At 42.3% G+C, this 25,209-nt stretch overlaps 1 protein-coding gene across 1 annotated transcript in view; it reads right to left on the reverse strand.

The window, feature by feature from the left end:
• Window positions 1-25,209, reverse strand: part of LOC139580841 (glutamate receptor ionotropic, NMDA 2C-like) — a 96,237-nt gene that overhangs the window by 7,682 nt on the left and 63,346 nt on the right. Inside the window, exons 10-17 of the mRNA XM_071409904.1 lie at window positions 24,034-24,245; window positions 16,800-16,968; window positions 14,386-14,539; window positions 13,580-13,705; window positions 8,309-8,538; window positions 1,982-2,142; window positions 1,565-1,752; window positions 773-1,005 (exon numbers count right to left, since the gene is read on the reverse strand). Of these exons, the coding sequence (XP_071266005.1) occupies window positions 773-1,005; window positions 1,565-1,752; window positions 1,982-2,142; window positions 8,309-8,538; window positions 13,580-13,705; window positions 14,386-14,539; window positions 16,800-16,968; window positions 24,034-24,245 (1,473 nt within the window). The remainder of the gene's footprint in view (window positions 1-772; window positions 1,006-1,564; window positions 1,753-1,981; window positions 2,143-8,308; window positions 8,539-13,579; window positions 13,706-14,385; window positions 14,540-16,799; window positions 16,969-24,033; window positions 24,246-25,209) is intronic.

The following is a 25,209-nucleotide window of genomic DNA, read 5'->3' on the forward strand; positions in this document are numbered from 1 at the left end:
TGTTTGAAGAATATTTGGCCTGGCTGAATGGAATCTGATAATCATGAGTTTTTACTCTGCTGCTAGTCCTCACTGTCCGAGACCCGAGTCAAGCCCGAACAAGACCAACACTCAATATGTGGTCTCAATACCGGACTCGAGATCGAGACCTGTCTTGAGTACTTCAACACTGCCTATAGCTAAACAAACACACACACACACAATGAACACACACACACACACACACTGAACACACTTGCTGAGCAAATAGTCTCATACTGCATCAGCAAACAGAGAGCCGAGTCTCCTGACTGCCCTGTTCACAGTCGACTGAAAAACTGACAAAGCCCAAATTAATTTGGCCCTCAGGGGCCCCCGTAGGGATTAATTATCAGATAGTAATTTAGCTGCAAATCTGATAAGCCCTGATACAGGCACAACTCTGCAATTACACTCTGCTAGAGCAGGACGTGCACACACACACACACTCTGTAAGAGTGGTGTTGGAGTTGTGTCTATAGATTTTTGGCTAGTAATGTTTTTCTTATTCCTTCCTTGCGCCTGCCTCTCCTCTCGCCAACAACCATGCTTTCATTACATAGATTGGTTGTTGATTAACACTAATGTTGAGCTGGAATTGTAACTGTGGTTCGTGCTCATTATAACTATAGCTGGCAGATGATAACGTAGTCATTGAAATGATAGGCGGTGTAAACAGTACTAAGAGCTCATATCAGGCTTCATACATTGGCCACACACCCTCTCTCTCTCTCTCTCTCTAAACCTCTCTCACCCTGCTGATAGCGAGCAGGAAGTCCATGCGAGGAGACTTGTCTAGTTTCTTGCGTAGTTTCCAGTAGAGTAGATGTTCCCAGGCAAACACCAAGAGACTGAGCCCCATGGCCACCAGCAGCATGTAGAAGACCCCGGCCATGTTGTCTATGTCCAGCTTACTACTCATCACCTCGTTCTTCTCATTCTGACAGATGCCTGACAGCCAGACCGTCTCCAAGCGCTGGGTGTCACCTGGGAGAGAGGAGAGGGACATGGTCATAATCCCCTTGAGGAGGGACTCACAAGTGAATAACTAGTCAGATTCAGCTGCTTTAGCTTTCTCTCAAATAAGGGTAGGCTACTGAGGAACGCATTATTTATGACTTACAAATTGGGGTTAGCAGTGAACAAGAGACGACTTCCATAATTCTCCCGTATCAGTATGACCACAGATGGGTAATTGCACTGAAGCTCCTGTTACACCTACATAAGAAACCACTTCTGTGTCTGTATGTGTGTGTGTTGTATAGTTTTGTATTCCCAACACTGTCCTCGTGATATCTCTAACACCTCCCTGTGGTCCCTACGGTGCTACTGTGATAGCGGATATTAACTCCTACTGTGTGAGTGTGTGTGCCCATAGTGGTTATCATCCTCACACCTCCCTACTGCGAGGAAGGATATTAACTCTCTCTCTAAGCTTCACCCCTGGTGTTGCTGCACACACTGTCGTCAACAAATGGAGAAGTGCCAGCTGTATGGGCTGTATGTGTGTGTGTGTGCGTGCGTGCGTGTGTTTGCAGTGGCACACCGTCTCCCAGGAACTGCAGCAAGGCCAGGTCAATGGGTCGTTTCCATCTGGAATCTTTCTGCAGGGCTATGCCATAGCCTGTCGTGGCAAACACTTTCCCGGAGCCGATAGTCACAAGCTTACAGCCCTCGTCCTTCCCCGCCATGTAGTTCAACACCGCAGCATCATAGATGAATGCATCCAGCTTCCTATTGAATGACACAAAAAAAAGAATCAGACAGTGATGTAATAAATCTGCAGATTATAATAGGAATGAGTTATGAAGTAGATGCACAGGGAGCCAAATAGAACTCCTTCCAGTAAATGGGACTAAATCCAATTTTTGGGTTAATGGACTGTAATATCCTTTGAGGTCATTGGGATGAGGGTTGAGAGCTGGAGGTGAGTTCAGTGTTAAGCGCAGTGCATTTTTCTTACCCTGTCTTGAGGCTGTTGAGGGCATCCTCCACTCCTTTCTGGTTGTATTTGACCATGTGTGCATGCATGTCAGGGTAGTTACTTCTGATGTTCCTCTCTGTACTGCCGTTAGGGACCGTACCAAAACGGAATGGAGGGTAGTGCTCCTGAGGCTTCTGGAACTGTAGGAATTGATGAGGAGAGAAGATTCAGTTCAATGAGATCTAATTCAGAGCAGTCCTATTAATTTCAAACTGATTCAAATAAATGCAGTTCCACTCAATTCAATTACATTTGATTGAATGCCATTCTACCCTTTTCAATTTGATTAGATTTGATATAATTCAAGGCCATTATTTTTGAGTCAATTCAATAGCCATAGATTGCCCGGACCTGCTGTTAGCCCGGACCTGCTGTTTTCGACTCTCTCTCTCTCTACCGCACCGGCTGTCTCTAACTCTGAATGATTGGCTATGAAAAGCCAACTGACATTTACTCCTGAGGTGCTGACCTGTTGCACCCTCGACAACCACTATGATTATTATTATTCGACCCTGCTGGTCATCTATGAACGTTTGAACATCTTGGCCATGTACTGTTATAATCTCCACCTGGCACAGCCAGAAGAGGACTGGCCACCCCTCTGAGCCTGGTTCCTCTCTAGGTTTCTTCCTAGGTTTCTGCCTTCCTAGGGAGTTTTTCCTAGCCACCGTGCTTCTACATCTGCATTTCTTGCTGTTTCGGGTTTGAGGCTGGGTTTCTGTATAGCACTTTGTGACATCGGCTGATGTAAAAAGGACTTTATAAATACATTTGATTGATTGATTGAGTTCAGTCTACTACACTCTAAAAAAAACCTGCTTTAAAAACAACTCAATTTGGGTAAATATAGGACAGAACACATGTTGGGTTATTTTGACCCAGCAGTTGGGTCATTTAAGAACACATTGCCAGGGACAGGTTGGGTTGTTGATGCTGCAGTATTTAGCTAAAATCAGAGATGGGTAGACAAATATTACAACAAATATTATGGCTGAACTCAAATGTGCTGGTTGATAAAATACCTGTATTTATGGGAAAGATGTTTGAAAAGGGTATTTTGTTCTTAAATTATATTTTAAATTGTAATGGTAGAGTTATGTCCTTCATGGAGATATCAGAATTCTACGGGAAGGTCTGCTCAATCCAAGAGTACAACCAATTGATTACAGCATTGCCACAAAAATGGAGGAGGCGGGTGGCAGCAGGAGGAGGTAGGGAACTGGTCTGTCTGCCCAATATAAAGGATCAAAACTGGTGGAGGAATAAAAATAGCATAAATAGGAAAGTATACCAGTTTCATTTGAGGACCAGGATGTTGACAACTGTGCCATACAGATTGCAAAATAGTTGGGAAGAGATTTTTGATGTACTGTTTCCATGGTACAGGGTGCATGAGTTGTTATATAAAACAACGCAAGATTCAAGACTTTGTGCTTTTCAGCTAAAATGATTATATAGAATTCTTGCCACCAACAAAATGTTGAATACTTGCGGCATTAAATCATCGAAGCTCTGCAGATTTTGTTGTGAGGATACAGAATCAATAGACCATTTATTTTGGTATTGCCCTCAGGTAGCCTGTTTCTGGTCTCAGGTTCAGGAATGGCTGAAAATGCATAGCATTGATCTAAAACTGACCCTAGAAATAGTACTGTTAGGAGATCTGGAGATACCTGGTCAGTCAATTACTAATATACTAATACTCTTAGTAAAAGTATTTATCTTCAACACGCAATCTGTAGATTCTATTTGATTAGATAGATTGAAATTGTACGTTAAACAGCATAGCATAGTTGAAAGATATGTGTTGCGTAGAAACATGAAGTCGGTGGCCAGCAGAGATAGCTGGGATGGGCTGAGGGAAGCTGAGGGTTGGTATGTGGAATTGGAGACAAGTGGGAGTGTAGTTGCTGTGTGAGAGAGAGAATGATGGTCAAAAGATAAAGGGGGAAAAAAGTACATTTGAATGACACTAAGTGGCAGTGTTTTTACAACTAATGCCGGTTTGCCTGAGGCTGATGCCATGCAGGTGTTTGTACACATGCAAAAATACACACACTCTCATTCAAATAAACACATACAAGAACACACACATACATGTAATAGTGCCAGACATGCACACAAACATATAAAGTAGGCATTGCTGTTATGATTTCAGTTGTCCTTGATGTCCTTTGTTTTAAATGTATTATTTAGTAGAATTATTTTTGCATTGTTGTTTGCTGTTTTCTTCTGTCTTTTCCTTTTTTCTCTTTAGTTCATTCTCTTGGTTGTTGGTGCATTGGGGGGTTCTTGGGGGAATGGAATGAATTGTATTTTTTATTTTATTTTTTCTGGGGGGGGACTGTGGGAGGGGTCTCGAATGGTTGAGGGACAGCTATTGGGGAACTGTGGGGGGATCTTGGAGGGTTCGGGTTTCACAAGGTTGTGATCATGAAAAAGGAAACTATGACATATATTTTATATCACTATCATGCACACGCACCCTCACACATAATGATGGCTCTGTTGCGGAAAGACTGATACATGTTTGATTGTGTCTTGATGCTGTATTGTTTGTCCTTCATGTTCTAATACTTTAATGTTACCCCCTCCTTGTGTTTTTTGTAATAAATAATTTAAAAAATATTAATAATAAAATCAGAGATGGGAATTATTTATATTACATGTATTTCAAATACGTATTTTAATCACACTGTATATACAAAAGTATGTTGACACCCCTTCAAATTAGTGGATTCGGCTATTTGAGCCACATCTGTTGCTGACAGGTGTATAAAATCAGCCATGCAATCTCCATAGACAAACATTGGCAATAGAATGGCCTTACTGTCATAGGATGCCACCTTTCCAACAAGTCAGTTTGTCAAATTTTTGCCCTGCTAGAGCTTCCCTGGTCAACTGTAAGTGCTGTTTTTGTGAAATGGAAACATCTAGGAGCAACAATGGCTGAACCGCGAAGCTCACAGAACAGGATCGCTGAAGCGCATAGTGCGTTAAAAACATCTGTCCTCGGTTGCAACACTCAATACCAAAGCGAGGTCCATACAGAAATGATTTGTCGAACTTGACTGGCCTGCACAGAGCCCTGACCTCAACTCCATCGAACACCTTTGGGATGAATTAGAACGGCGACTGCGAGCCAGGCCTAATCGCCCCCAAAATCAGTGCCGACCTCACGAATGCTCGTTGTTAAATGGAAGCATGTTCCCACAGCAATGTTTCAACATCTAGTAGAAAGCCTACAAGAAGAGTGTAGGCTGTTACAGTAGCAAAGGGGGGACCAACTCCATATTTATGCCCATGATTTTGGAATGAGATGTTCGACGAGCAGAGGTCCACATACTTTTGGTCATATAGTGTAGTTCTGAATATTTTGTATTTTGTATTACACTGGTCTGAACAACACTCCAATGTAGTATTCAGAGCCCTTAACCTTTTCCACATTTTGTTACATTACAACCTTATTCTGATATTGATTAAATCGTTTTTTTCTTCATCAATCTACACACAATACACCATAATGACAAAGCAAAAACAGGTTTGTGTATTACATTTTTTTATTAATGTATTATAATTAAACTGAAATAACACATTTACCCAAGTATTCAGACCCTTTTACTCAGTACTTTGTTGAAGCACCTTTGGCAGCGATTACAATCTCGATTCTTCTTGGGTAAGACGCTACAAGCTTGGCACACCTGTATTTGGGGAGTTTCTCCCATTCTTCTCTGCAGATCCATTCAAGCTCTGTCAGTTTGGTTGGGTAGCGTCGCTGCACAGCTATTTTCAGGTCTCTCTAGAGATGTTCTATTGGATTCAAGTCCGGGCTCTGGCTGGTCCACTCAAGGACATTCAGAGACTTGTCCCGAAGCCACTCCTGCATTGTCTTGTCTTCTAAGCTGTGTGCTTAGAATCGTTGTTCTGTTGGAAGGTGAACCTTCGCCATAGTCTGAGGTCCTGAGCGCTCTGGAGCAGGTTTTCATCTTTCCTTCGATCCTGACTAGTCTCCCAGTCCCTGCCACTGAAAAACATCCCCTAAGCATGATGCTGCCACCACCATGCTTCACCACAGGGATGGTGCCAGGTTTCATCCAGACATGAAGCTTGGCATTCGGGCCAAAGTGTTCAATCTTGGCTTCATCAGACCAGAAAATCTTGTTTCTCATTGTCTGAGAGTCCTTTAGGTGCCTTTTGGCAAACCCCAAGTCGGCTGTCATGTGCCTGTTAGTGAGGAGTGGCTTCCGTCTGGCCACTCTACCATAAAGGTCTGATTGGTGGTGCTGCAGAGATCGTTGTCCTTCTGGAAGGTTCTCCCATCTCCACAGAAGATCTCTGGAGCTCTGTCAGAGTGACACTTGGGTTCTTCGTTACCTCCGTGACCAAGGCCATTCTTCCTCGATTGCTCATTTTCTCCGGTCGGCCAGCTATAGGAAGAGTCTTGGTGATTCCAAATCTCTTCCATTTAAGGTTGATGGAGGCCACTGTGTTCTTGGGGACTTTCAATGCTGCAGACATGTGTTGATACCCTTCCCCAGATCTGCGCCGTGACACTATCCTGTCTCAGAGCTGTACTGACAATTGCTTTGTCCTCATGCCTTAGTTTTTGCTCTGACATGCACTGTCAACTGTGGGACCTTATATAGACAGGTGTGTGCCTTTCCAAATCATGTCCAATCAATTGGATTTACCACATGTGGACTTCAATCAAGTTGTAGAAACATCTCAAGGATGATCAATGGAAACAGGATGCACATGAGCTCAATTTCGAGTCTCATAGCAAAGGGTCTGAATACTTATGTAAATATGTTATTTCAGTTTTAATTTATTTTTTAATTTGCAAAAAATACTAAAATCTATTTTCACTTTGTCATTATTGGGTATTGTGTGTAGATTGATGAGGAATAAAAAATAATGTAATACATTTTACAACAAGGCTGTAACATCACAAAATGTGGGTCTGAGTACTTTCTGAATGCACTGTATTTTCTAAGAAGATACTCTAGAAAGCTGTAATTTGTAAAAAAAAAAAAAAAAAAAGAAAAGAAAATGGGACCACATACTTATGTCATGCAATAAAATGCTAATTAATTACTTAAAAAATCATACAATGTGATTTTCTGGATTTTTGTTTTAGATTGCGACTCTCACAGTTGAGGTGTACATATGATAAAAATTACAGACCTCTACATGCTTTGTAAGTAGGAAAACCTGCAAAATCGGCAGTGTATCAAATACTTGTTCTCCCCACTGTATACATTTTTATTTAGTTCATTTAGCAGATGCATTATCACACCATAGCACCATCAGACTTCTGATACCAATGTTGGGTGAAAGGGTGCCACAAAATTGTGAACCGCTATAAAAAAAAAGAAATTATTTTATATTTTGAAAATACAAAAAGTACAGCTTTCAAGAGTATCTTGCTACAAATTATATTGGAGTGTAGTTCAGCCCAGTGTAATTCAAAATACACAATACTCAGAAGTCATTGGAATATGTATTTCAAATATATGTAACAGACATACTGCCAATCTGGTCACAGCTCAATAACCCAACTAAGTGCCCCAACTGCTGGGTCAAAAATATCTATTTACCCAGCGATGGATTGTTCACCCAGCATTTTTTTGAGTGTAGTACTTCAACTCAGGGCCGTTTGGCCAAGTCAGTTCAGAGTTGAGAGGATTCAGAGTGCAGGATGGATGAAACCTTTGACAGAACCACACAGAACCCAGACGCTCATGAAACTCAATTAAAGTGCAAATAAAAACTCTCCATTATAAGCTGTTAGTATTGACCTTCAGAGCCCTGTGAAGATGGATGGACCTCTCTACAATAAGATCCCGTGTGTGTGTGTTCACTGTCTGAGAATAATATAATACTGTCTTAACACCTCCCCTGAGGCCCTGGCTTTTTCTCTCTCTCTGTATCTATTCTCTGTTTATTTGTTTCTCGCTCTCGCACTCTGAAGTCAAGTTTATCACTTGCCATTTTCCTCTTCTGTGATTACGCTGAGGAATAGCGAGCCAAATGAAGAAGTGTGTGTGTGTGTGTGTGTGTGTGTGTGTGTGTGTGTGTGTGTGTGTGTGTGTGTGTGTGTGTGTGTGTGTGTGTGTGTGTGTGTGTGTGTGTGTGTGTGTGTGTGTGTGTGTGTGTGTGTGTGTGTGTGTGTGTGTGTGTGTGTGTGTGTGTGTGTGTGTAAATGCTATGGTCGGACAGGGAGAATCTGACAGGACGAGCCCAGAGAGGACAGTTATCAGGATGGATGGATTGATGGATGACTCAGGGATTGATTAGTTGTCCTACCTTCTTGTCAGACAGTCCAGACACAGTGTCTATGTACTGCTCCTGGATCATGAAGGCAGCCAGGTTGGCAGTGTAGGAGGCCAGGAAGATGACAGCGAAGAAGGCCCACACCAACACCATGATCTTACTGGTTGTGCCTTTAGGGTTCTCAATGGGGACTGAGTTATTGAACACGATGCCCCACAGTAGCCACACTGACTTCCCTATGGTGAAGGTAGGACCTCCGGGCGCTGGGGGGGAAGGAGCAGAGATGGGCAGTATTTCTATTAAATATACACTACCGGTTAAAAGTTTTAGAACACCTACTCATTCAAGGGTTTTTATTTATTTTTACTATTTTATACATTGTAGAATAATAATGAAGACATCAAAACTACAAAATAACACATGTGGACTCATGTAGTAACCAAAAAAGTGTTAAACAAATCAAAATGTATTTTATATTTGAGATTCTTCAAATAGCAACCCTTTGCCTTGATGACAGCTTTGCACACTCTTGGCATTCTCTCAACAAGCTTCACCTGGAATGCTTGTCCAACAGTCTTGAAGGAGTTCCCACATATGCTGAGCACTTGTTGTCTGCTTTTCCTTCACTCTGCTGTTCGACTCCCAAACCATCTCAATTTGGTTTAGGTCAGGTGATAGTGGAGGCCAGGTCATCTGATGCAGCACTCCATCAATCTCTTTCTTGGTAAAATAGCCCTTACACAGCCTGGAGGTGTGTTTTGGGTCATTGTCCTGTTGAAAAACAAATGATAGTCCCACTAAGCCCAAACCAGATGGGATGGCGTATCGCTGCGGTAGCCATGCTGGTTAAGTGTGCCTTGAATTCTAAATAAATCACAGACAGTGTCACCAGCCAAGCACCCCCACACCATAACACCTACTCCTCCATGCTTTACGTTGGGAAATACACATGCGGAGATCCTCCGTTCACCCACACCACGTCTCACAAAGACATGGCGGTTGGAACCAAAAATCTCCTATTTGGACCAGACCAAACGACAAATTTCCTCCGGTCTAATGTCCATTGCTCGTGTTTCTTGGCCCAAGCAAGTCTCCTCTTATTATTGATATCCTTTAGTAGTGGTTTCTTTGCAGCAATTCGACCATGAAGGCCTGATTCACACAGTCTCTTCTGAACAGTTGATGTTGAGATGCGTCTTTTACTTGAACTTTGTGAAGCATTTATTTGGGCTGCAATTTCTGAGGCTGGTAACTCTAATGAACGTATCCTCTGCAGCAGAGGTAACTCTGGGTCTTCCATTCCTGTGGCGGTCCTCATGAGAGCCAGTTTCATCATTGAGCTTGATGGTTTTTGCGACTGCACTTGAAGAAACTTTCAAAGTTCTTAACATTTTCCAGATTGACTGACCTTCATGTCTTAAAGTAATGATGGAATGTCGTTTCTATTTGCTTATTAGAGCTGTTCTTGCCATAATATGGACTTGATCTTTTACCAAACAGGGCTGTCTTCTGTATACCACCCATACCTTGTCACAACATACCTGACTGACTCAAAAGCATTAAGAAGGAAATAAATTGCACAAATTAACTCTTAAGAAGGCACACCTGTTAATTGAAATGAATTCCAGGTGACTACCTCATGAAGCAGGTTGAGGTAATGTCAAGAGTGTGCAACGCTGTCATCAACGCAAAGGGTGGCTATTTGAAGAATCTCAAATAAATAAAAAATTGATTTGTTTAACAATTTTTGGTTACTAAACGATTCCATATGTGTTATTTAATTGTTTTGATGTCTTCACTATTATTCTACAATGTAGAAAATAGTACAAATAAAGAAAAACCCTTGAATGAGTAGGTGTTCTAAAACTTTTGACCGGTAGTGTATTTGAAATACATATTTTAATTACTTCTGAGTATTTTTTTATTTGAATTACACTGGGCTGAACTACACTCCAATGTATTTTGTATTTTCAAAATTCTGTCATTTGTATTTTCAAAATACAAAACACTTTACATTACCATTGAGTGTTAGAGGCGGGGGGATGTTAGGGAGGAGAGGGAGGTAGAGATTAGATGTTTGTTTAATAAACCCAAGGTATCATAACAGCCTCATTAGCAGATGTCCAATTGGATGAATGGATCAGTAAAGCTCCCAAGATTCAGTGTTGTTGATGTGTTTCATGGAACATAATCCTTATACGTCCATGTTCCTATACTGTTGATGACAGAATCATGCATTTCCAATTAGCTTATTTCTATAGGCCCCTACTAGGCCTTATAGAGAGCTGAAAAGGTCAAACTTATATAATGTTTCTATTCATAGGTCGTTCCCTAACCCATCACTCAACCCAGCAGCATTAGCGGTCCTCTCAGCATTAGCCTAGCCACTGAAAGGTTAGCCATTAGCCTGCCTCCACCTGGTGTGTATCATGTTGGGGAAGACAGCATTAGCCTCTAATTGTGTGTCGTGTTGGGGAACACTGCGCTTGCCGCTAGCTTGCTTCTAGCTGTGTGTCGTGTATGGGAACACACCCTCAGTCCATCCATCTTGGTCATCTTAGCGGAGTCACATCCATCTCCGTCAAATTAGCCTAGCGACAAACGTTAATTAAACCAGGAAGTGACCTTTCAGACAGTGAGACGAGAGCGAGCTCTGGCATCTCGGCATGCTGGGATTGAATAGCCGTCTTCGTTGTGTGTAAGGCTATACCCCACAGTCTCTCGGGGACTCTCGGTCTGACATTCTGTTTCATAACCTGTAAAGCAGGCTACCCCAATAGGTGCCCCGTGGGCCGAATTCCGTTGGTGGGTGATTTTATTTGGCCCCCCAAGTTGTCAGAAATATACAGTACCAGTCAAAAGTTTGGACACTCCAACTCATTCCAGGGCCAAGAAACACGAGCAATGGACATTAAACTGGTGAAAATCTGTCCTTTGGTCTGGTCCAAATAGGAGATTTTGAGACGCAGAGTCGGTGAATGAATGATCTCCGCATGTGTGGTTCCCACCGTGAAGCATGAGGAGGTGTGATAGTGTGGGGGTGCTTTGCTGGTGACACTGTCAGTGATTTATTTATAATTCAAGGCACACTTAACCAGCATGGCGACCACAGCATTCTGCAGAAATACGCCATCCCATCTGGTTTGGGTTTAATGGGTGTTTTTCAACAGGAAAATGACCCAAAACACACCTCCAGAATGTGTATGGGCTATTTTACCAAGGAGAGTGATGGAGTGCTGTATCAGATGGCCTGGCCTCGATTGAGATGGTTTGGGATGAGTCGGACAGCAGAGTGAAGGAAGAGCAGCCAACAAGTGCTCAGCATATGTGGGAACTCCTTCAAGACTGGGAAAGCATTCCAGGTGAAGCTGGTTGAGAGAATGCCAAGAGAGTGCAAAGCTGTCATCAAGGCAAAGGGTGGCTACTTTGAAAAATCTCAAATATAAAATATATTTTGATTTGTTTAACAATTTTTTGGTTACCACATGATTCCACGTGTGTTATTTCATAGTTTTGATGTCTTGACTTTTATTCTACAATGCAGAAAATAGTAAAAATAAATAAAAACCCTTGAATGAATAGGTGTGTCCAAACTTTTGACTGGTACTGTCTATATACAGTTGAAGTAAGAAGTTTGCAAACACCTTAGCCAAATACATTTATTAAACTCAGTTTTTCACAATTCCTGACATTTTATCCAAATAAAAATTCTCTGTCTTAGGTCAGTTAGGATCACCACTTTATTTAAAAAATCTGAAATGTCAGAATATTAGTAGAGAGAATGATTTATTTCAGCTTTTGTTTCTTTCATCACATTCCCAGCGGGTCAGAAGTTTACATACACTCAATTAGTATTTGGTAGCATTGCCTTTAAAATGTTTAACTTGGGTCAAACATTTCAGGTAGCCTTTCACAAGCTTCCCACAATACGTTGGGTGAATTTTGGCCCATTCCTCCTGACAGAGCTGGTGTAACTGAGTCAGGTTTGTAGGCCTCCTTGCTCGCACACGCTTTTTCAGTTCTGCCCACAAATTTTCTAGAGGATTGAGGTCAGGGCTTTGTCCGTAAGCCATTTTGCCACAACTTTGGAAGTATGCTTGGGGTCATTGTCCATTTGGAAGCTACTGATAGGCTAATTGACATCATTTGAGTCAATTGGAGGTGTACCTGTGGATGTATTTCAAGGCCTAACTTCATACTCAGTGCCTCTTGGCTTGACATCATGGGAAAATCAAAATAAATCAGGCAAGATCTCAAAAAACAAATTGTAGACCTTCACAAGTCTGGTTCATCCTTGGGAGCAATTTTCAAATGCCTGAAGGTACCACGTTCATCTGTACAAACAATAATACGCAAGTATAAACACCATGGGACCACGCAGCCGTCATACCGCTCAGGAAGGAGACGGGTTCTGCTCCTAGAGATGAACGTACTTTGGTGCGAAAAGCGCAAATCAATCCCAGAACAACAGCAAAGGACCTTGTGAAGATGCTGGAGGAAACAGGTACAAAATGATCTATATCCACAGTATAACAAGTCCTATATCAACATAACCTGAAAGGCCGCTCAGCAAGGAAGAAGCCACTGCTCCAAAACCGCAATAAAAAATTCAGACTACGGTTTGCAACTGCACATGGGGACAAAGATCGTACTTTTTGGAGATATGTCCTCTGGTCTGATGAAACAAAAATAGAACTGTTTGGCCATAATGACCATCGTTATGTTTGGAGGAAAAAGGGGGAAGCTTGCAAGCCGAAGAACACCATCCCAACCGTGAAGCACGGGGATGGCAGCATCATGTTGTGGGGGTGATTTGCTGCACGAGGGACTGGTGCACTTCACAAAATAGATGGCATCATGAGGCAGGAATATTATTTGGATATATTGAAGCAACATCTCAAGACATCAGTCAGGAAGTTAAAGCTTGGTCGCAAATGGGTCTTCCAAATGGACAATGACCCAAACATACTTCCAAAGTTGTGGCAAAATGGCTTAAGGACAACAAAGTCAAGGTATTAGATTGGCCATCACAAAGCCCTGACCTCAATCCTATAGAAAATTTGTGGGCAGAACTGAAAAAGTGTGTGCGAGCAAGGAGGCCTACAAACCTGACTCAGTTACACCAGCTTGGTCAGGAGGAATGGGCCAAAATTCACCCAACTTATTGTGGGAAGCTTGTGGAAGGCTACCCGAAACGTTTGACCCAAGTTAAACATTTTAAAGGCAACTGAGTTTGAACCTGGGTCTCCTGTGTTTGCCCTCTGAGCTAAATCCAGGCTAGCAGACAGGTTTGTCTCAACTCACCTTTAGCACTGACCAAGCTTCGGTTGTACCCGACAGGACTGAAGTACTCAAACACGAATACAGTCACAGCGACCACGGTCAGGCACATTACAAACATCATCACCCACACCGCTGGGCTATAGGGCTCTAGTGGAGAGGAGGAGAGACAAGGAGGGGAGAGAGAGAGCGGGAGGGAGGGCAAAAGAGAGAAGGAGAGAGAGACATCTTTCTTTTCAGGTATTTTGGACTGGCCAATAATGGCTAACAATGTCTTCTGCATAGTATCTAAAGAAGAATTAAAGGTAATCATGGGATTCTTAATCCATTCCTTTGGTTGTCGTGTTAGCTTTTGTACTGCCAGGCTCAAACAAGGTAATTATACACAATTTGAAGACCAGGGAGAGAAGAGGCAGAGATAAAATTATTAATATTAACATGGGAAAATATCCAGCAACTTATTTTGATTTTGATTTTGTTGTTTCAGGGTTTATGTGGGATTTAGTCATATCTGCGGGATAAAACTTTAATCTAAAGTTTCCTAAAGCAGAAAAAACAGACCACTGAGACAGAACTCAGTAAAGTAGGCCACACACACACGTTTGCGCTCACTGAGCGTTGCCATGGGAGCTAGCGGTCCTGCTGCATCCATGGGGAGAGGCATCATGGCCGACAATACAGGTAAATTACTCTTAGACACACATCTAGGATTATCTTTTCCTCCCCATATCCTAATGATAGCTATTGAAGTAATTAAACTAAACTGACCTCAGATCAAATTCTATTTACATTATCTAAAGTCAATCAATTAATCAATCCTACTCTCTCACCAAGGAAGGCGGAGGGGGAGACAGTCCCATTGCTACGGGCAACCATGACGCTGATGCCCGTCTCAACGAAGGGCACGGAGAAGTCGATGATCTCAGAACGCTCCTCATTTATGGTGAGAGAACCTATGGCCATGTCTGCTTTCCTATAGAACACCTGGGAGAGGAGAGGGTGAGGAATGAGACAGGGTGAGGAAAAGAGAGTGGCAGGTTGATGCATGTACATCTTTACATTATACAACTGATTTCCTCTACATAATCCCACTGCTAACGTACAGTGCATTCAGAAAGTTAAGACCCGTTCACTTTTTCACATTTTGTTACGTTACAGCCTTATTCTAAAATGTATTAAATAAAAAATGTCCTCATCTATCTACACACAATACCCCATAATGAAAAAGCGAAAACTGGTTTATAGAAATGTTGGCTAATTTATAAAAAAAAAAAAAAAAAAAATGAAATACCTTATTTACATAAGTATTCAGACCCTTTGCTATGAGACTCGAAATTGAGCTCAGGTGCATCCTGTTCCCATTTATCCTCCATGAGATGATTCTACAACTTGATTGGAGTCCACCTTTGGTAAATTCAATTGATTGGACATGATTGGAAAGGCACACACCTGACTATATAAGGTCCCACAGTTGACAGTCAGAGCAAAAACCAAACCATAAGGACGAAGGAATTGTCAGCAGAGTTCTGAGACAGGATTGTATCTAGGCACAGATCTGGGGAAGGGTACCAAAACATTTCTGCAGCATTGAAGGTCCCCTAGAAAACGGTGGCCTCCATGATTCTTAAATGGAATTAGTTTGGAACCACCAAGACTTCCTAGAGCTGGCCGCCCGGCCAAACTGAGCAATCGGGGAAGAAGGGCCTTGGTCGGGGAGGTGGCCAAGAACCTGATGGTCACTCTGACAGAGCTCCAGAGTTCCTCTGTGGAGATGGGAGAACCTTCCAGAAGGACAACCATCTCTGCAGCACTCTACCAATCAGGCCTTTTATGGTAGAGTGGCCAGACAGAAGCCACTCCTCAGTAAAAGGCACATAACAGCCCGCTTGAAGTTTGCCAAAAGGCACCTACTGTAAAGGACTCTCAGACAATGAGAAACAAGATTCTTTGGTCTGATGAAACCAAGATTGAACTCTTTTCCTGATTGCCAAGCGTCACCTCTGGAGGAAACCTGGTACTATCCCTATAGTGAAGCGTGGTGGTGGCAGCATCATGCTGTGGGGATGTTTTTCAGTGGCAGGGACTGGGAGACTAGTTAGGATCGAGGGAAAGATGATTGGAGCAATGTACAAAGAGTTCCTTGATGAAAACCTGCCCCAGAGCGCTCAGGACCTCAAACTGGGGCGAAGGTTCACCTTCCAATGGGACAACAACCCTAAGCACACAGCCAACAGAACGCAGGACCGGCTTGGGGACAAGTCTCTGAATTTCCTTAAGTGGCCCAGCCAGACCCCGGACTTGAACCAAGATTGAACATCTCTGCAGAGACCTGAAAATAGCTGTGCAGTGATGCTCCCCATCCAACCTAACAGAGCTTGAGAGGATCTGCAGAGAAACTAATTATGGGGTATTGTGTGTAGATTGAGGGGGAAAAACGATTGAATCCATTTCAGAAGAAGGCTGTAATGTAACAAAATGTGGAAAAAGTCAAGGGGTCTGAATACTTTCCGAATGCGCTGTTAATAAGAATTGCTCACTATGGTATTTTTCTCTAGAATTACCTCAAAATATATCAAACACATACAAAGTATTGAGCCTCTGGGCAGAGGAATGCAGGCAGTGATGTTCTCATGAGGAACACCTGTTTAGGCGTGCGCCTTAGGGTGCAACTGTGTTTGATGTGTGTGTTTTGCATCTTCAGCACCATATGTGCATGTCCTCATACACCATTGCCTAGTTAAAATGCACCATCAAAGAGATAGCCAGAGCTACCGTACACCTACCCAGGTTACCACTGCCACTGACCACTGTCTCTTGTTCTCTTCTGCTCCCAAGGAACACACAGCACATAGTTAGGAGTAGGAGCACTGTAGCTATTTATGGAGAAGCTAGTTCATATTCCAATTGTTATCGTTCTGGGATTTGAAACAGCAGCATTCCAGCTACTGGTACACCTCTCGAGCGTCTATGCTACCCACCACCTCTGCCCTAGCACACACATCTCCTGTAATGTTCTGCACTCCTGGTCCTGGCAAACTACTGGGTGTGCAGGCTTTTGTCCCAGGCCAGCACTGACACGCTTGATTACACTAATCAACGGACCATGAAAGCCTTGATAAGTGTAATCAAGTGTGTTATCAGAATGCAAGTGGAGCTTTTACCCCGTTGCTTACACCTATGGATTACTCTCAGATCCCCATGGACTAGGGTTTGATATGGGGTTTGGCATTAGTGTTCCTCTCACCTCTCCGATCATGCCGTTCCAGATGCCACTGATCATCTTTCCATGTTTCCCGTTAGTGACCAGGTAGAGGTCGTAGGAGAACTTAATGGTGCGAGACAGCTTCTTCAGAATGTCTATACAGAACCCCTTACAGCACAGCTTGGTGTAGGGCTCCGAGTGGCCCACAATACTGCAGGGAGAGGAGGAGCACACACACAGAACAGAGCTTGGTAAATTCTTCAGTGACCTGAGATATTGCAGAGATAGACCCACACACACACACAGAGAGAGAGAGAAAGAAAGAACGTAGGTGAAGCATGATACGTTTTTGGAGAAAGAAGAACAACTCCTAATTGACCTAATAGGTCCTATTATTGACCTCCTAAACAGCAGTAGCACAGTGAGTCCTGATGGCTGGAGATGTGAGACATATCAGATCAATAAGCTAAATAGCAACATAGCAGAGCAAAGAGCAAACTGTACTATGTACTAATGACTGGGAATCAAGGACCTGGTCTGCAGACAGGAAAGACAACAGTAAATCGGTATCCCCCAGACACACACACACAAACATGCAAACAAGCGTGCGCATACACACAAACAGAGACAGAGATGCACGCACGCAGGCAGAGGGGCAGGCAGGCACACACACACACTTAGTCCAGTCTGAAACCTTGGATGTCTGAGGGCCGGAGACAGACTCTAAACACAGGCCATTAGGGTGTTTGGAGGAACACTGACACACACACACACACAGAGCGGTGATGATCCGTCACCTCCAGCCTGCCCTCGACCCCACTGTCTAATGATGTGTAGGTAGAGGGGGAGGACAGAGAGAGAGGGATGAAAGAGAGGGGATGGTTGTTGTTGTTTGACCTAGAGTAAACAGGTCTGTCCCCGTCTCCCTCATCTCACCAGCTGCCTGGGCTAAACGCTGCAGGTTAAGAGCTCTGAGTTAGGGTGTTCTAATATATGTGTGTGTGTGTGTGTGTGTGTGTGTGTGTGTGTGTGTGTGTGTGTGTGTGTGTGTGTGTGTGTGTGTGTGTGTGTGTGTGTGTGTGTGTGTGTGTGTGTGTGTGTGTGTGTGTATGCTACACAACTGCTTCCTCTATCTCCCCCAACCCTTCACACACACACACACACACACACAGACACACCTGAGGATTAGTGATGGCTCTGTTGCTCCAGGGTTCTTCCCTGAAACTACAGCAGTATGAAACAAAGTGAACAGAGGGAGGAAATCTAAAACTATAACACAAAGAAAACTTCCTTTGCTATGAGGAAGGAGAATGGTGGAGAAAGAAATAATGAGGAAGGAAGATTGAGAATATATGTTTCAGTGGGGAGATTGCCAGTGGTGTACCCTTAGGTATGTTATGCTAATACCTATGGCTCGATTGCAACCAACAAGCAGAATGTAACGCACTCCTGCAGGTTAACGTTGGATTTCTTAAAACGCTACAAATGGGAGATGACTAAGCTTGATCGCAACAAGAAATGCACAAGGATAAAACGGCAGATCAGTTGATCTCTCGTTGTTACCGTGTCAAGTGATTATAATACCAGATAGCTGGTCTAGATTCTCTACTACCGCCCCGAATGAAATATCAACCTATCAGAAATGAAGGCTGATGGATGTAAAAAAAAAAAAAAAAAAAGAAGACTTATTTGAGTATAAGAATATAGAAGTAGTAGCCCTCATTTCATTCAAACGCTTCACCTTAAATGGCAAAATAAAAGAATAATTGCCTTTCAATATATAACATAAATTATTACATTTTCATTTGATAAAAAAATATTGATTATTTAACTCAATCATGATTTACCTGATATGGTTGCAAATTTCTAATATGGACTGTCCAGGGATATTTTACCCTCAATCTTGATAAGATATGACCATATCAGACAATTTTCTTTTAAAGACAGTTGCATTTAATGGAGAGCATAAATTGGAAACAAACAAAAGAATTAAGAGTAGGCTACACCTTTAACATCATTTTTCCATTCATACAACGTGTCGGGAAAGTTGCCACAGTAGATTTGTCGTGGTAGAAAAGGAAATACTTTGTATCAGTCGACAAATAGACACATCACTCTTAGTCCGCTCAACTAGCAAGATTAAAATGTTTCCCGTGATAATACCCACCAGAGAACAAAATAGTCTTGAGAAATGTTGGTTGCAATCAGGGCTAAAAGATAACCCCGAAATCCGCATTATGCAGATGTTTAACGGTGGTGGACGATGGTTGTTGTGCTGGTGGTTTTTAACTCGTATCGATAGTTCAACGAGAGCTGGTAATAATCTAGTGGCCATCAGTTGTTGCAATTGTCCCAATGCTTCTACATAACTCAACTGAGGTCTGCAGTGCTGCATTTGAATATTCTGCCATTGCAATACAACTCTCGTGCACTCTGGGCGTCCCCAAACCAGAACTGCTCGCAGGTACACGGCGACTACATTACAATCAGATACCCACACGTAGACAAGTTAGGATTCTACCCAGACGAAGCTTCATACAGCATGTCGGACAAAGCATCATACAGCATGTAGAATCACACACCAATAGCATCACTCTTGCGGCTAGCCCACAGTCAGTTAGAAGAGAGAGTGCTTTTGACTGTGCCTTAAAGAAGGGTTAGCTGACAACTTCACGAAAACGATGTGTTGTGATTCTGGATGGCCAGATAGCAACAATGACAAGAAGCTGCCATGTGGGGAATCGTAGGTGGCTCGTTTCAGATAGTTTCACCCTGTTCTTGATACCATGTCTTGATTTGAAGTGTTTTTACTGATGTCACATCTATGCTAATATGGCTCAAATTTGCTAGCAACTACAGTATAATGATGTATTTGACACAAGTGCTCATTGTGCAAATGTATTTGTTTTCAAACATTTGAGACTAAATGTAGTTTACATGTCAACAATCTAAGCCAACTCTGTCTGTTTTGCCCCATAGTTGAGCATGCATCGGTTTTGTTGCCGAACAAACCAACCTGTTTACACTACTCTCACTTATTGGAGTTCAGTTATCTTGCCAATGAGACCAGCCGCTGTCCAAAGAGAGGAGTTTTAATGAGTAAAAAAAACTTTCAATTACACCAAACATCTGCTACGGAGAACAGCTATGTCACCCAACACATGATTAACATCCTTCATTTTACTTTCACTAACTCTCTATCTCAATCTCTCTCTCGTTCTGGTTTTCCCTGGTAGCCCGTAGTGTTGATTAGTACGCAAGCATGGGATGGGGGGGGGGGGGGAGAGAGAGAGAGAGAGAGAGAGAGAGAGAGAGAGAGAGAGAGAGAGAGAGAGAGAGAGAGAGAGAGAGAGAGAGAGAGAGAGAGAGAGAGAGAGAGAGAGAGAGAGAGAGAGAGAGAGAGAGAGAGAGAGAGAGAGAGAGAGAGAGAGAGAGAGAGAAGCCTGGCAATAGAAGAACATGGAAGGACTATGTAAGCACTGTGGGTCGGGTGAAGTAGATGATGAGCAGCTCTTCCTACTCCACTGCTCAAAATACGAATCAATCAGAAGTATTTATATATTTCTCAATTGTTGCTGTTTGTTAAATGTTTTGTTTATTATTTTCCTATGTATTATTATTGTTGCTCAAACACATTGTTAATTTATGTAATACTTCATATACATTGCTTTGGCGACAGTGACAGCCACCCATTCATGCCAATAAAGTGTTAAACCCGGTGAAAGAGAAAGAGAGAGAGGGTTGTGTGATTGCTATCCTACAGTACCATGATATATATGCCAGCGTTGGCAGATAAATCTTCTTTACAGCCAATCAATGTGCCATCGCGCTCAACTACTCTCCCCACACATCTCTCCACTATTAATATACTGGGTCTATAATTGATGTGCAGACTCGTGTGAATGTCTAAGGGATGTACAGCGTGTATGTAACAAGTGTGTAAATGGTTGGCCCCTGGTGTGTCATTGTTGTGTTGTGGGTTGGCTCCTATTAGTAATCCGTTTCAGTCCAGGTGTGTTCATGCACATGGTTTGATACAGCTTGAAGGATCACACAGCTCCTATGTGCTCTGACAACAGCGCAACATAGTGTATAATGTGTGATTTAAATGTATAAAAGTATCCTGGTCTCAAAAACTAGCTTCCAGTATGTGTTTACCAGACACACCTTTACCAAATACATTTAAACTCAGTTTTTCACAATTCCTGACATTTAATCCAAATAAAAATGATCTGTCGCAGGTCAGTTAGGATCACCACTTTATTTTAAGAATGTGAAATGTCAGAATAATAGTAGAGAGAATGATTTATTTCAGCTTATTTCTTTCATCACATTCCCAGTGGGTCAGAAGTTTACATACACTCAATTAGTATTTGGTTAAATTGGGTCAAATGTTTCAGGAGCCTTCCACAAGCTTCCCACAATAAGTTGGGTGAATTTTGGCCCATTCCTCCTGACAGAGCTGGTGTAACTGAGTCAGGTTTGTATGCCTCCTTGCTCGCACATTGTTTTTCAGTTCTGCCCACAAATGTTCTATAGGATTGAGGTCAGGACTTTGTGATGGCCACTCCAATACCTTGACTTTGTTGTCCTTAAGCCATTTTGCCACAACTTTGGAAGTATGCTTGGGGTCATTGTCAATTTGGACGATCCATTTGTGACCAAACTTCAACTTCCTGACTGATGTCTTGAGATGTTGCTTCAATATATCCAAATAATATTCCTTCTTCATGATGACATCTATTTTGTGAAGTGCATCAGTCCCTCGTGCAGCAAAGCACCCCCATAACATGATGCTACCATCCCCGCGCTTCACGGTTGGGATGGTGTTCTTCGGCTTGCAAGCCTCCCTCTTTTTCCTCCAAACATAACGATGGTCGTTATGGCCAAACAGTTCTATTTTTGTTTCATCAGACCAGCTTTTTTTGGCGGCTTTGGAGCAGTGGCTTCTTCCTTGCTGAGTGGCCTTTCAGGTTATTCGATATAGGACTCGTTTTACTGTGGATATAGATACTTTTGTATCTGTTTATGCCAGCATCTCCACAGGTAAACCTCCAATTGACTCAAATTATGTCAATTAGCCTATCAGAAGCTTCTAAAGCCATGACATCATTTTCTGGAATTTTCCAAACTGTTTAAAGCCACAGTCAACTTAGCGTATGTAAACTTCTGACCCACTGGAATTGTGATACAGTGAATTATAAGTGAAATAATCTGTCTGTAAACAATTGTTGGAAAAATTACTTGTGTCATGCACAAAGTAGATGTCCTAACCGACTTGTCAAAACTATAGTTTGTTAAAACCTCTAACGAGCCTCTACCCCGGGTCCGGGATCACCCCCCACCCCCCCACACACTGATTAGCATAGCTAGCATAGCTTCACAAGTAGATAGTAGCATCTAAATATCATTAAATCACAAGTCCAAGACACCAGATGAAAGATACAGATCTTGTGAATAAAGCCACCATTTCAGATTTTTAAAATGTTTTACAGGGAAGACAAAATATGTAAATCTATTAGCTAAACACGTTAGCAAAATACACCACTTTTCTAACTCCATCAGTTTCTTACTACTTCAGGTGCTATCACCAATTCGGCTAAACTAAGATATTGATAGCCACTAACCAAGAAAAAACCTCTTCAGATGACAGTCTGATAACATATTCATGGTATAGGATAGTTTTTGTTAGAAAAAAGTGCATATTTCAGGTAGAAATCACAGTTCTACATTGCAGCTGCAATCTGAAATAGCGTTGGAAGCAGCCGGAATAATTACTGAGACCGACGTCAATTACCAAAAGAATCATCCTAAAACACTTCAGAAAAATAGACAGCCTACAGCAATCGAAAGACACAGATCTTGTGAATCCAGAGAATATTTCAGATTTTCTAAGTGTTTTACAGCGAAAACACAATATAGCATTATATGAGCGTACCACAATAGCCAGAATCACAACCGCATTTACCAGCTGTAAATGTTAGCGATCGTAACAACCCAACAAAAGATATATAATTTGACTAACCTTGATATACTTCATCAGATGACAGACCTGTAACATCATATTACACAATGCATATAGCTTTTGTTCGAAAATGTGCATATTTAGCAGCACAAATCGTGGTTATACTATGTAATCACTACAAACATTGCATGTATTCTGGCCAGCGCCATTTTGGATTAGCGCCTATTCTTATAAAAATACTATTCATAAACTTGACTAAAAAATATAAGTTGGACAACAATCGAAAGATAAATTAGTTCTTAATGCAATCGCTATGTTAGATTTTTAAAATTAACGTTACTAGACATATAGTGTGCGTTGCAGCCAGACCAGTGCCTGCAAAAGTGGCGCGCAAACACTATGACATTTTTCCACATAAATACATAATAACATCATAAATAGTAACTACTTTTGGACGAGCTTCCATCAGTATCTTGGGCAATGTGTCTTTTCTTCAAAAGAATAGTTGCTTTGTTGTAAAACGTCGTCTTCACCTTTGGAACTAGCTGCTACCATGAGCTATGTCGCACACACATGTCCAAATCCTCAAACTAGATACAAAGGAAATTCAGAAAAATAGCACTATACTCGCATAAACTGATATAAATCGGTTTCAAATAACATCGTTATGATGTTTCTAACACCTATATTTAATTAAATTACAGACGGATACATCTCTGGTCGATAACTGAGCGTTCCAAAATTTCATCCTGACTTCTTGCCAGGCGCCATGACGAACGAGACAAAGAAAGGTACTCTCGTTCCATCCGGCTTTATAACCTCGGACAGCTACGCAGACAGACCATTCCACTTCTCATTGGTTACTGACATCCAGGGGAAGGCGGGTGCAGTTCAATTCCAGCCATAGGATATACACAGGCTTTAAAACTGAACCCAGATCAGAGGATAATTCTCAGACCTTCGCAAGTCATGTCAGGATTTTTGCTGTAGAGGGAGTTCTGGGTCAGCCACAGACATAATTCAAACGGTTTTAGAAACTAGACAGTGTTTTCTATCCAATATTAGTAAGGATATGCATATTGTACGATCAAGAATTGAGCAATAGGCCGTTTAATTTGGAGACCAAAATATGCTAATGCGGAACAGCACCCCCTATAGTTGCAAGAATTAACAAGAAATTTGTGGAGTGGTTGAAAAACGAGATTTAATGACTCCAACCTAAGTGTATGTAAACTTCCGACTTCAACTGTATGTGCAGCCATCTGTATACATTTGCAATTTGCATGTTGTTGTTGGTGTGTGAGTGCGTACCTCTCGGTGCGGTTAGACTGGCGTCGGCAAGGCACGGTGTTGCGTACGCAGGTGCCCGTGTCGGGGTCCACATTTTCTACGATGACGAAGGGCCTCTCCTCCAGAGTGGCTACCGTCAGGTGGCGGTCATCTGATACTGTCTCCAGAAAACTGCCATAGCGAGGCCACACCGGGTAACGCACCTGGAGGATACCCCGCTCTAATGTACCCACCTGCGGGGGGGGGGGGGGGCAGGAGGAGAGAGAGAGTGGGAGAGGGAGGGAAGGAAGAAGAGAAAGAGAGAGAGAGAGAGAGAAAGAGTACATGAAAGTGGATTAAACACACTCAGGGCTGTAGATCTGAGAGAGGCTGATCCAGGTAATCCAATGGATTGTGACCCTAAGCAGAGCCCCAGAGGACCCAGTGATCCCTGTTAAGAATCTGTCCTCGCTTAACCCTACTGGGGCTCCATTTATCACCCAGGCTTCTTTCCCTGGAGCTTCCAACTCCATCCCTCCAGTCATAAATCATAGTGTCTCTTCTTTTATATGCAAATTACATTGTACTGATCTCTGAAAGTGAAGATAAGCTTCAAGAAATGTTATATATTGTTTTTAACTGGTGTGGACAATGGAATCTGAATATCAATGTGAACAAAACTAAGGTAGTACACTATTGGAATTCAGCTGTGACCAGAACACTGCTGTGGTCCAAACCACAATAGATATGATCAGTGAGTACAAGTATATGGGATTGATTATCAAAGACTTTGTGGGTCACAATGTGTCTGTTAAGTACTTGTGCCCTTGGTGCCATCATTGCAACGTACAAATCCATGGGTGGCTACCATTAAAATGTTTGATTCATTGGTGCTACATACCGTATTTGTACTTGCAGGAGTATGGGGGCACAGAAATTATAATTGACTTGTGTAAATGCTGATTTTACCTTGGTGTGGATAAATACACGACAAATCCTGCTATTCAAGGTGCTGTATGGGTTGGAAAATATGGCATCGTCAGTTGCTATGTATTTTTTTTTAAATGGCAGTGATTTTGCATCATGCATCAGCCAAAATGTAAATTGTAACTGTCACGTTCCTGACCTTATTTCCTTTGTTTAGTCTTTGTTTAGTTGGTCAGGACGTGAGCTGGGTGGGTGTAGTCTATGTTATGTGTTTCTATGTGTAGGTTTGTC

Source organism: Salvelinus alpinus, chromosome 7 (genome assembly GCF_045679555.1).
Source record: "Salvelinus alpinus chromosome 7, SLU_Salpinus.1, whole genome shotgun sequence".
Lineage (NCBI taxonomy): Eukaryota > Metazoa > Chordata > Actinopteri > Salmoniformes > Salmonidae > Salvelinus > Salvelinus alpinus.